Source organism: Quercus suber, unplaced genomic scaffold (genome assembly GCF_002906115.3).
Source record: "Quercus suber isolate HL8 unplaced genomic scaffold, Cork oak 2.0 scaffold_884, whole genome shotgun sequence".
In the NCBI taxonomy this organism is placed as follows: domain Eukaryota; kingdom Viridiplantae; phylum Streptophyta; class Magnoliopsida; order Fagales; family Fagaceae; genus Quercus; species Quercus suber.
Genome location: NW_027070311.1, coordinates 107,930 through 121,156, shown reverse-complemented (window position 1 = coordinate 121,156; position 13,227 = coordinate 107,930). Strand labels below are relative to the sequence as shown.

At 37.5% G+C, this 13,227-nt stretch overlaps 1 protein-coding gene across 1 annotated transcript; it reads right to left on the bottom strand.

Moving 5' to 3' along the window:
- Positions 1-87: 87 nt before the first annotated feature.
- Positions 88-12,503, bottom strand: LOC111996879 (trafficking protein particle complex II-specific subunit 120 homolog). Its single transcript, XM_024028923.2, has 10 exons — positions 11,844-12,503; positions 11,227-11,433; positions 10,934-11,116; positions 9,119-9,228; positions 8,719-8,778; positions 8,335-8,623; positions 6,360-6,655; positions 5,113-5,990; positions 733-1,689; positions 88-429 (listed from the first exon to the last, which is right to left on the bottom strand). The coding sequence occupies exons 1-10, from the start codon at positions 12,252-12,254 to the stop codon at positions 209-211; spliced, it is 3,612 nt and encodes a 1,203-aa protein (XP_023884691.2). The 5' UTR covers positions 12,255-12,503; the 3' UTR covers positions 88-208.
- Between the last annotated feature and the right edge of the window lie 724 nt (positions 12,504-13,227).

Genomic DNA, 13,227 nt, shown 5'->3' with positions numbered 1-13,227 from the left:
AAAAAAAAAAAAAAAAAAAAAGGAAGAAACTTCAACTTTCAGTAGAAGGTGGTTCACTGAAAGAGAGAAAGAAGAAAAGGCAATGCATAACTCTTGCTGGTCCCATATAAAAAATTGGCACTTAGTCTACTATGAGCAGCATTCCTTTAATTAATCTACTATTATCTGCTATGGGAGTTTCCAATCAATAAGGACAGACCAAAAACTATCAGGCAGTCCCAATGACACGGACGTTATACGGAGGTCCACAACAGAAGATTGGCTCATCAGGGGAATGAGTCCTTGCTCTAGCCCTGAGGATGTCATTAGCATCATCTATCAATGCAGCAGCTACCAATGTATATTCGCCAGGAACAAGAAAATACAAAGAGAACGAATGCTTGATTTCTTGAAGTGCAGGAATCTCAATTGTGATCCCACTCAAAATACCTAAAATAAAATTAAGAAAAAGAATAAAAACTAGTCAATAGGTTTTTAATAATGGGGATAACAAAGCAATTCGTGTCTTTTATATGCCTATGTTACACTCAGAAGATTTTCATAACACTAAATTGGCATGCATTCAAAATCATCATAGGCAGGATCCTGATTAGCCTCTCAAAAGAAGTGTGGCAATATTCTAGTTTGGGAACTGTGCAACAATTATACAATGTAAATAACTAGCATCAAATGATTATAGTAGATTTGCGAAACCAAAACAATCAATATAAACACATCATGAGAGAAACTCACCAGCCCATAAGACAGTTGCCTTGGCACCCTCTACACAATTTTCTCCAGCTACATCTCTGCATGTAATACTGAGACTCATTTTAATCAAATCCTTAGTGTTATTACGAACCAGAACTTCCATTGGAGTCATGTCATGTGCCAGTACAGGACCTTTAGATGCAGAAGATTGAACGCTACTATTTAACTCATTGGGTGAATCAAGTTTTGCAGGCTCAAGACCATTTCTAACAAGCCTGAAGCCAAATGTCAATGGATCTGGCAACAGTACATCCATTACAGATGCCTGAAGTGCTGCTTGTATAGCATCCTTGATATTCAATTCTCCAGAGCTATTCCGCCCTGATTGCCATCTGACCTTTATTCTAGAAATGAGGTTCTTGATTGAAGCATTAAGTTCAGCCTTAGCATTCTTTTCTGAAAAACTTGAATTTCTGCTGCCAGTTGGACCATCTGCCTGAATATCCTTCATAAAGAAGGAACCATCAAGAATAGGTAGTTTAAAGTGCTCCAGCGGTATCAATACCCTTGCGGAGCAATCTCTATCAATTCTTGTTTTAGGATAACCATATTCAACAGCATCTTGGTCAGCAGAATCATTATCCGCATTGCTGGGGTTTTCCAACTGGACAGAAACACTAATGTCAAACACAACATCCGTTGGATTAGACAACTCAAGTTCAAGAAAACGAAGTCCCCAACTTCCTCTGAAAGGATCAATTTTCACCAATCTGTCTAATTTACTTTCAGAACCAATAGCTCTTTCAGTAGATTGACTATCAACATGAACTGGCTTAGGAAGGTTTTTCACCACATGTGCAGGAATTTCCATTGAAAGCAATCGTGCCTTTACAAAGGACAAACCCTGCAAAACACAAATCTGCAAGGGAACAACCAGTCGTCTTCCAGGAGGCACAGAAGATCCAACCGTTGAAGGATCTCCAGAACTTGACAGAGACCCTGAAAAGCAAAATGAGAATTACTACTGTCAGAAAGTAAAACTACCAAATGTTTATGCCATAAGTAATACAAATGGTACTTGGAGAGCTATAGCCCAATCAATATTTCAATGTTACCAAAGAAAATTACGAAAAACAAATTATTTTTGTAAGTTGTGGCCCCAATGGGAGGAAGAAGAGGAGATTCAAACTATTGACCTCCTTACCAAAGAAATAACCGAAAATGTAAAACAAAATTAATTATTCTGCCTCCTTTCCATAGACAAGAGAGACTATAATTGGCCTAAAAAGTCCGTTCTTCAATTCGCAACGCAGATGTTTAAGAAGAATAATGCACCAATGGAAGGCTCCCCATATCTGGATGCACTAATAATTCCTCATAAATACCACTTATCCCCAAAGCCTAAACTGATAAAAGGAATTTATTAATTATTTATCAATTATTCTAACACTCACCTTCATGTGTGGGCTTAGACTCTCCCTTAAAGATTGAAGCTCGACACATGAAAGTATAGAGTAAAGACAGATTCAAAGTTTGAATCACCCACTCTGTTCAAAATCAGAACCAGTTTATCTGTTATTGGACTTTATGCTCTAGGCCCATTTATGTTTATTTCAGTTCCAGCTGGGTCATTAGACTTGTGATTTCTATCGCCGATGGCTTGAACATGAGATGAGGAGCAACTTCCACATCAGTTGAGTGTGTACTGTGCGCTTTGTTGTTGGTATATATACTTGTAAGGCCTCTCCACCTAATAGCTTAAGCTTTTGAGTTGGCTGGTCTAGCATAGTATCAAAGCCCCATTTATTATTTATTGGCTCTGGAATTTGGAGGCAATAGGGTGTTTAAGAGTCCCAAATTAATTAGGTGTGTATTTTCGTATGTGCTTACGAACTAGTTGACTTCTCCCCAAAGTTTTTGGGTTGGATGCTTAACAATTCATTTTCAAATTTCAAAAACTGTGTTTCAATATTTCCTCCATGATAAAACAAGATGCAGGAAATTCTGTGAAGATTTTAGATTAAAATTAAAAGTAAAAACAGTAGTCTTTTTGGAATTAAATATCCATTCAGCAAGAGTAACACTCAGTTAAAGAATGAGAACCCCAAGTCTTCTTTTTTTTTTTTTTTTGGGGGGGGGGGGGGGGGGGGATTGGTCCTCTACACTTTCAAATCCTTTTAACCTTTTCTTTTTTCTTTTTCTTTTTTTAAATTCAATAGTTGGGGTTAAGTGGATTTGAACTCTAGATGTCTTCGTTGAAAACATCAGGAAGTGCCAACTAGTTAAGCTACCAATGTCTTATCTTTAAAATGTCAATGTTTTTATTGAACTTCCATCAAATTACTTACAAACATGAGCGACACCAGATTATGATTGTACTGATCTTGCGAAAATATCCAAGTGTATTCATTGTGGCCTGACATATCCACTCAGGTTAGCATGAATAGCTATATTGGTCTTTTAGCCATTAATGTACACTAATACCTTACCTAACCAATCCTCAGCCAAAACAACTGAACTAGAGTCTAGATCAAGTTAACTTAAACTTGATGACTGAAAAAGAATTCTCCAATTGAATCTTATACTCATATTTTAATGTAGGGTTTGGATTTAAATCAAAACCTATTCTAAAGGATTAATTTTCACGAGATCCAATAGTGAGGAAAGCATTGCTTTCCATGTCACTTTATTTTGCAAAATTTCTCACTCTCCCAATGGTTTCTAATTAATCCGCTGCTCTAGTTTGTCTAGTCCTTTCTCTGTAGGCTCTGCTAACATCACTGGTCCACTCCCTCACTTGCACCATCCAAACCTTCACCAACACCGCCCTCTAGCCCCACTGCCTGGACCTCCCTGCACTCACCTCATCCTCTACTAGACCCAAAACAAATCCAATTCGTCCCTCTCCACCACCTTCATCACTCCTCCTCCCAAACCTGATGGCTAGCACGTGTTTCATAAACCTAATTGGGTCCAGCATAAAGTAGTCCTGTTGGCCTGTAATTTCAACAATGCCATGATCATCAGGACCAACAACATCAACGCCATTAGGCCAATTCAGCCCAAAGCTAAGATGGCCATTTTTAATGAAAATGAAAATCCCCAAGACGGGGGAGATAGGTTACGATAAAAAGAGAGAGGGGACTAAATAAAATGTCAAAGGGGGAAAGATCCAAAAAAAAAGGGTGGTTTGGTTGAGTAGAGAAGTGAGAGTTTGGGTTTTAGAGATGCTAATCTGTGAAGAATTGGTACCATTAGCAGGAGACAATAAAAAAAAAATAAAAAAAGGAAAAAGAAATATGGTGGGATAAAAAATAAAGAAAAGAAAGCAAAGATTTAGTCTGTAGCACTTAAACAGCATGATGAGGTTCTTCACCAAAGTGAAGATCCTAGAGAAGACGATTAACCGAGTCTTGTAAGTGGGGCCTAGCGTGACAACGTCCAAGGTTTTTTAAATCGGAGGATTGAATTGAAGAGCAAGGGAAATTCCCAAATGTAGCTGTTGGTGAACCAAGAGCACGAGGCTACAAAGCCACCCCCTGAATGTACGTCAGGACCACCAGGATTCTGTGGACTGGTGCCAAACTCAACCCTTGGATTGAGTAATGAAATGAATTAAGGAGTTCAGTAGATTTTGGGGAGCTTCTTTTGACGGGCATAGGAAGAAGCTATGAGGTTGTCTGTGGCTATTGAAGGTTGATGGAGGGCTACAAAGAACACTGAACCATGGAAAATGAAAAGCCTGAAACCAGGTATGAAAGGGTGAGGGAACTTAAAAACTTTTAGCTTCATCTGTGAACTATGACACAAGGGGAAGAGATAATAGGGGTTGCAGTAGAAAGGATAGGGCTTTACAGTTGGTATCATGAATTTTAGGATCACGTTATGGAACATCAGAGGTCTAAATGACAAAGAAAAGAGATAAGAGGGTTAAAAATTCACTCAGAATGTGGAGGGTGACATTGTTTACATGAAACTAAAATGAAGGCTCTTAACAGAGCAGCAGTGAGGGGTTTGACAGTTTGTGGGGCAGTCAGTTTGTAAATTGGGATTTCTTGGAGGCTGAAGGGAACTTTTTTTTTTATAGGTATAGGCTGAAGGGAACTTAGGAGGCAATTTGTTGCTATGGGACGGGGTGGTGGAGATGATTGAGGTAGCAAAAGGTATGTACTCAATTTCGTGCAAATTTAGGTGTGTGGTTGACTGGTTGGTAATTTAATAGCTTCCTCTGGGGTGTATGGCCCCAATTCAGACCATAATAGAATTTTGTTATGATAAGAACTTGAGGGTATTTACAGCTGGTGGAACTTGTCATGGTGCATTGGTGGATTTTCTAGATACTATTGGAGCTAATAATACATAAATTCATCAAGAGAGAGTGAAAGAGAGAGCAATATTATGTGTGTAGTTCAACGCATGTACCTGCATAATGGATCACCACTGTGGGGCTGCCTCCATCTTTGAAATGCCTCATCATGCTACCAAAGGCACTCTTGCCAGCTGCAGGATCAGGATCCGCTAAGCCAAGCTGCCACGCTTTTAAGGTCACAGGTATTGTCACTTCTGAACCAGGCTTCAAAGGGAGGGCAGCTTTTAAGGTTTCATATGCCACTGAGATGACACAATCTTGGTTTTTCCCTGACAGTGAAATATGCACCTGCTCAACTGGAACTGTACCAGCATTAGCCAGGTTAATCCACAGATCACGAATTTCACCTTCATATAATATAATGGCCCCATCACCACCACCAACATGTGGCACTAGCAATGGAAGCGGTGGTACAACAGAAATATTTGGAAAAGATACATTCCTCAACTTTGCAGAGCCACAGCACCGAAATGGGTCAGAAAGCACAAGTCCTTGTGCTGCTCCAAGTAAAAGATTGTCAACATCTTTAAACAGGTGTTCAGTAACAACACCAAAACAATGGACCATACAGCCAGGAATTGTCACTGGCCCAACTGAAGTTGGGATTCCTGATAGGGTGATCACCTTTGATGAATTGGTCGGAAGATTAACACTAACTGGGAAAGCATCAAAATTTCCTGAATGCACAGAAAGATATATACTATCAACCCTTAAGTCAAAGCCACATGGATTTGCTAACTCTACCAAGACCTGGATAGGTTCTCCAACCACCCAGATCAGATCTTGCTTGCTGCTATCATTTGACTCTCCTTTGCTGAATGGTGTATAAATAAAAGGCCCAGAAGGAGCAGATCCAGCCCACCAATCTTCTCTTTCCGGATTCCGCTTTACAATGTCCATTTGTGAGGGATGGAGAGGAAAGGAATAAAGCCTGCATTCCATTCAAAATTAATATAAATTATCTAAGTTATTCCACAAATTAAAATGAAAAAGAGGATAGACTAATAGTGATTTGTCCTCATCCTTGACATTACTGATCAGGACCCAATGAAGATAATAAATTTCAAAATCCACTGATTAAGTGCACCAAGCCCCCACATCACAAGGAGTAAGACTCAGTAAATAACTTAAATGCTATTAAGCTTTACTGTAAAAAATGTTTTTTTATTGGTAAGTTACACATGTCAAGTGGGTATTGAGTCCATGAAAAGTCATCCTCCACCTTGCTCTTTCAAGGTGAGGTGCCACTTGACCTAGAACCTATTGGCATTACCAAAAAAAACTAATGCACATTGAGCACCTTATGAAAGGCAAGGCAGGATCAGCACAGCGAGTTCCTGATGGAAGTCTGTCTGCTGAATTTGAGAGTGCACTAGCAAGGCCATTTTGTCCAGCAGGTGTAATTAAAGGGTAATAAGATCTTAGTAGGCGTGCTGCTGCACTCCATGCAGCAAGAGGATCTCCTGCACGAACTGCAGAAAGCAGTATCTCTCTCAGCACGACCATCTGCAGGGTGCTCCATTGAGACTCAAATAGGGAGACTACTGAATGATGATGCATTTTTCCACTATCCACATGACTTGATCCAATTTGCTTCTGTAAAGAAACAAAGGTAGAAGAAGAAATTATTTCCAAAATACGCAAGGCAGAGTCCAAATTTAACAGAACATTAAGTTATTTAGAGAAAAGAAAAAACTAATATTGTACTTCTAAATAACTTAATAGAAAGACATAAATGAAATGAGCAAATTATTACTCACAGTATGCCACTAAGTACGCTAGCATATCCTTCCATCACAAAAATTCAAGTTCACTTAACACTACACAAAATTTATACCCCCAAGTCATCGGCTAAATACTAACACTTTGTTTAGGAGGACGGAATGGAATGGAAAAAAAAATAGAAGATTCCTTCCATTCCATTGTTTGGGAGTTTTAATGGAAGGAATGGAAAGACCATTCTCTTGTTGGGAGTTTAAGTAGGAGGGAATGGAAATGTTAAGAAGGAACACTCATTCCTCTCTTTTCCCTTAAAACCTCAAATTTTCATTCCTCTCAAAATTTGGAGGAATAAAAGGGAATGGAATTAAGTTTAATAAAATTTTCATTAAAACTTCCAAAATACCCCTATACATTCAACTCTTTATTTTAAAATCGGGGTCTAAAAGTAATATTGTTATAAAATTATTCAATTCCAATCCTTCTATATTACTCCCAAACAAGATTACTTACATTCCATTTCTTTATTTTAAAACATCCAAACAAGATTACTTAATTCCATTCAATTCCTTTCCATTACTCAAATGCATTCAATTCTTTTCTATTCCTTTACAATTTACTCATTCCATTCCTTTATGAATTCCCAAACGAAGGCTAAGTAAGAACACCACCCCCCACCCCCCAGGCAGCCCCCTCTCACCAAAAAGGAAAATTGAGATCACACAGGCATATAACATAAAATCAGTAAAACCTGATTTGTGTTAGTAAATTAGTAAATTTAACTTGGCACTCCTAGCCAAGAAAATGAGAGCAAAAGCTCATAAAAGTACACCATGGTTCAAGGATATTGAAAAGGTTTTACATAAATTAACATCAAGAAATAGAGAATCACCAAGTGAGGCCAGCATCATCAAACCTATTGTAAAAGAGAGAGAGAGGGTGGGGGGCTGGATCTTGTTAGTCTTATAAAATTAAAGATGTGAATCTATAATATCTTTGTTTTATTTATCAGCAAAACAAACTGCCCAAAGATGGTTCAAGGAGTATGTCTCCTGTCCTCCATTTGGGCCCCCTGTCATTGTAGGAAGGTCTCATGGAGATCAGAAACGTTTGAATACTTCAGAAGTTTAGATGATTGCATTTCATCCATCCATCTGATCAGTTCTTTCATCTTAAGCAAGAACATCCAAGCTTTTTTGTCAATCACCAACATCTAAAAATTTAAGGTTATACAATTTTTGGATAAGCAACCCTTTGGGGTCATATAATGCTGAAAAGAGTTTCAAAAATAATTAGATTGATGTTTGGTAGGGGTTTATGAGAGATGCATCTTTAGACAGGAATGGCTTGGTCAGATAACAGAATTCAAGTCATGAAAAAGGACCATTGCTTGCCAGTACCATGAGAATACTACAATCATGGATGACAATGGATGACAGACTACCAACATGTGATGTCTCAACTGCATAAATCATGGCAACAGTTGAGATAATACACAATCCCAAGTCCCCAAAAATATGGTCACATCTTTTATTGCTTAGTACTTATATACTCACATTCGGAAGAGAATGTTCAGAGGTGGATGTTCTACTTTGAACACGATATGCCTTGGTTGTCATTGCCAAAACTTGCATGGCACTTATAGCAGCCAGTCTATTTTCTTGTTGCAGATACAACTGAGCAATCTGCCTTGAAAAGAAGGCAGCTTTTCGCTGATAACCAATAGTCCCATACAACCGAGCTATTTCAACAAATAATATGAGCCTATCACTGGCATCAATCAATGATTTAGCACCATCGGCAGCACTGGTCAACAACTCCACTACCTCCTTAGCCAGCTCTCTTCTGTAAAAGGTTAAAAGAAAAAGACAAGTAAGATGAAGAAATTATTTTTGGAAGAATAGTTTATACTATATATAAAGGTTCAACAAAAACTATACCTGCAAAGGAACCTTGCCAATTTTAGTGTAGCCTCAAGTTCAAAGCTTAGGGGTGAAACTCTGCATAGAAAACATAAAAATAAATATAATGTTACTTTTAAGAGGTTCCAATAACAAAGAAGGTAATGAAGCACCAAAAACAACATTATTTACATACTAAACTAGAATTTGAAATGAATGGGAAGCCCAAATTTGTGTTATATAAGCAGAAGGATGCATCAACCATATACATTTTACAGCCACATATATTTGACAATTAACATAATGTAATTAATTGTAAACAAAACCAGAGCAAAAAAAGAAAAGAAAAGAAAAAAGAACTAATATGAAGGGAGCCTTATTGCTAACTCTTATTAACGGGGGCAAGCACCTTATGCCAATTAAAAGAGGCCTCAATTACCTCTGAGCATTGTCTTGAATAAATGACTTCCTGTAGTGCATGATGACACTATTATATCGATATCTAACCTCTTCCTCCATAGCTGGATCCTTTTGGCCCATCCGGTCTAACTGATAACAGGAAAATTAAGTAAATAAACAAATAATGTGTATGTAAACCAAGGGCATAGAAGGGAAGAGAATCTGCATGTGCGGGTCCGAGATCAATCATGAGTAAACCTAAGTAAAAATTATAATAAGATATTCAATATTTATGGCGATGATTCACTGCATTCTAAACAGTTTAGAAAGTTCATTTTGACCAAACATAAGGATGTGCACTAGAAAAGCAAGAAATCTGTTTTACTATCATACATAAGGATGTTTTATTATGGTGCCTTTGGAGGGAGAGAAATAGTCGGTGCTTTGAAGATAAGGAGAGATCTACATCAGCCTTGAAGCTATTTTTCTTTAGCACTTTAATGGATTGGTTGGCTGCTTTGCGGAACCAATCCTATTCATCCTTTCTTGATTTCTTAGATTCTTGTAATTTTTGTTCTTGATTGTTTGATCCCTTGTACACTCCCTGTGTACTAGGGTGTTCCATTTTTGAGATCAATAAAATTTTTACTTATCAAAAAAAAATCATACATAATTCAGAAACTTGTGTAACTACATTTTTGCTCCATTTGTTTTGCTATAATTTTTTCAGGAAAACATTTTTAGCATTTTACAGTGTTTGTTTTATTGTAAAATTTGGTCAAACTTGAAAATGTTTTGTTTTGACTGTAAAATCCTTCGTAAACCATTTTACCCCAAAAAAAAAAAAAATGGGCAAAACATATTACAAAAACACACAATGCCCCCCCCCCCCTTCCAAAAACAAAAATCTGGTGGTTGGAAGGCACCTGTTTTTGTGGTTTGTGCTTGAAAAAAAAATATATGTCACACCAAACACCTGAAAATGTTTTCAAATGTAAAATGTTTTGATAACATTTTACAGCAAAACAAAACGGAGCATTTATCTTACAACAACCATATACCTTGTATTGGTTGCTTGATCTTTATTCATGCAATACGCTAAGCAGTCATTTGACCACAATGATGTTGCAGGACCTTAAAACAATTCTCACGTATTCCCAACATCTGTCACAACTCACAACTGATCAATTACTTTCCAATTACTAACTAAATTTGGCGTGCAATTATTACTAACTAAATTCCAATTTGTCAGTAGATGGAGCCAATCCAATGAACTTTTCATCTTTTAAATTTGCAATGCAAGCGTTAAACCAAAGACCCAGCTCCTATGCCCAAGCAGAACTTTGCTTAAAAAATTATAGTAGTTAATCATTTATTGCTCCCAATTTGATATTTTACTTTGACCCATGGGCTTACAACACATCCCAATGACATAAAATCATAAATTATCAGAGTTTGTAAAATCTAGATACAAAGATAGATAAATTTATGAGTTCTTTATGAAAATTCTATACAATTAGACATATGTACTATCCTTGGGAGTAAGCATCTCATAACAAAATTAATTAGAAAAAATTTATATTTACATTTAATCTGTAAAGAAAGGCATTCTTATCTACGATGTAAAAATGAATTAATCCTCTTGTCATTTTCAGTTTAGGTGTCTGACACAAGCAATTGTAATAGTTGTGTCTGCCTATCTGGTCATGTACAACATGCCATATATTGAAAGGAAGATAAGTCCTACATATTGAAAACAAAACAGCCTACCAGGAAAGCACAATAATCTAATCTATATGAGAAGAAAAATCAAAACTAAAAACAAAAGCAAAAAGTAGAAAGCAAAAAAGCGTACCAATAAGGCACAAACACCACCCTCCAATGCACCGGCATGCCAAAAGTAATCGCTAGTCAACCTTGCAAGTTCCTGTGAAGTTGAGTAATGGGCACTAGCATCAACAGGCGATCCTGCCAACAAACAGTAATCACCTATAGTCTTTTGTGACCGGGCAAGCCTTCGCTTTTTTGCCTTGAGGACCTGCATTTTTTTACCAAGCAAATGTAACTAAGTTGCAACTTCAAACAACCCGCGTAAAATTAATTCAATATATAGATTCAATTTCTCCTATAGGACACCTAAAAATAAACCTCCTCTGAATTGAGACTGGCTTGAGAATCTAACGGCGTCTTGAGAATAGTTCCAGCAGATTCTGCCTTAAGCACCCATTTCTCAAACTCCATCAACAGAGCCGCGGCAATGTCTTGCATCATCGTCTGTAAATGCATCTCTTGCGTTTGAGTGTCCGCTGGAGGAAACAACTTCAAATTACCTCCTTTTTTACTGCCATCTTCTAGCTACAACGAGAAACAAACAACTATCAAAGATCCATTCACATTTCATTAATGCAAAGTCATAGCATCAAAATTAGAGAATGTGATAAATAAACTTCTTGGTATTATTGATTGTGTATTAATTACATAACTAGAGTAAGCACAAGACTAACCAACTAGTTAACAAACTAACTAATTCTAGCCGAGAGCCCTGTAGCTCAACTGACACCTCATCGTATTTGTAACTATCGAATTCATCAAAAACAAACTAACTATTCTAGCCAAGAGTACTGTAGCTCAACTGTCCAAAGTTCAAATCCCCCTCCCCGATTTGTAACTACCGAATTGATCAAAAATACAAAGTAATTCTAACTAATTACAAAATGCAAGTGTGAAATGAAAAATACAAAATAGAGAATGGTTTAGTGGTTTACCTGAGAATCGCCGGGGCAAAAGGCGAAGCAGCGGTGGACGAGAGCGGAGGCGTAGGATTTGCAAGCGGAGTTGAATTGATCGATGACGGAATCGAGATCTGGAGAGGAAGGACAATGGCAGATCCCGATTACGGCGAGGATCTTGCGATTGGACTGGAAATCTTCCCAGGGACTCGGTGGAGCTCCGCCGAGTATGAATTTGAATCGGAGGCTACCGGTGTCCCATGGCTGATGCGCGAAAGGTGATTTCTGGTGCTCCGTGTAGAAGGAGCTGATTGCCGATTGCGGAATCGTCTGCTGCCGGAGAAGCATCGTTTGGTACTCCCGGAGTAGACCCGGAGGGACCGTGCCGATCGGCAGGACCGCGATTCGGATCACTGAGGAGGTCTCGATGCTCACGTCTGGCTCCATTGGTTTGGGGGGATTGGATGGTGGTGGTGGTGAAGAAGGGTGCAACGTTTTGTAATGGGAATGAATGTATCAGATCCGGGCCATTTTGGATTCCACAGTAGTGTCAGTTCTGAAGCGAGAGACAGGTGAGGAGGAGTTATTAGAGGTGGATGATTGCAAGGTAGAGCAGACCGCAGAGGAACATGGGGTGAATGAGGGTTGTTTGGCTGCAGGACAAATGCATTTTGTGCATATTGTATGGGTGTATCAAGAAAATAAAATTAATCCTAGTTCCTTATCTCTTTTTTCGTTTTTATTTATAAAAAATAACAATCAAACATAAAATAAGTTTTTTTTTTTTTAATATTTAGTAAACTCATTCTCATCTATAAAAGCTAAATAGTCAAATAGTCGGTACCAACCAAGTCTTTTGGCTAAATATTGCTAAATTTAAAATATATTTGCGTTATACGTACTGTTATAAGTTATTTAGGAAAATGAGGAGAGAGATTAAATTTCGGCAACAATGTTGCTAAAATTTAAGAAAAAGTAGGAGAGAGAATAAGAAAAACAGAGGAAAGAGAAAAAGCTTGAATTTCAGCAACACTGTTGCCGAAATTCGTCTGCCCAATTTTCTCCCTGCCCGGATGCATGAGTGTGAGAAGTGGAGTGAGTGCAAAAAAAAAAAAAAGGAATTGCAGCAATGGTATTGCCAAAAATGGTAGGGAAAAAAAAGTGAATGCCAAAATGAGAAGAATTAAAAAAAAAATATAATGTGCTACGTACACAATATTTTTACAATAAATTATAGGTAACTAGTTATTGTTAGTTTAAATTTAAATTTGACATTGAGATTACTATTTTAATCTAACAATAACAACAAATAACAACCTGATACTTAGAATTTGTTGTAAAAATATTGTAAAAATTGTGTGCACTTATTATTTCTTAAATAAAAAAAAAAAAAACTGTAATGGAGTTGCCGAAAATTTTG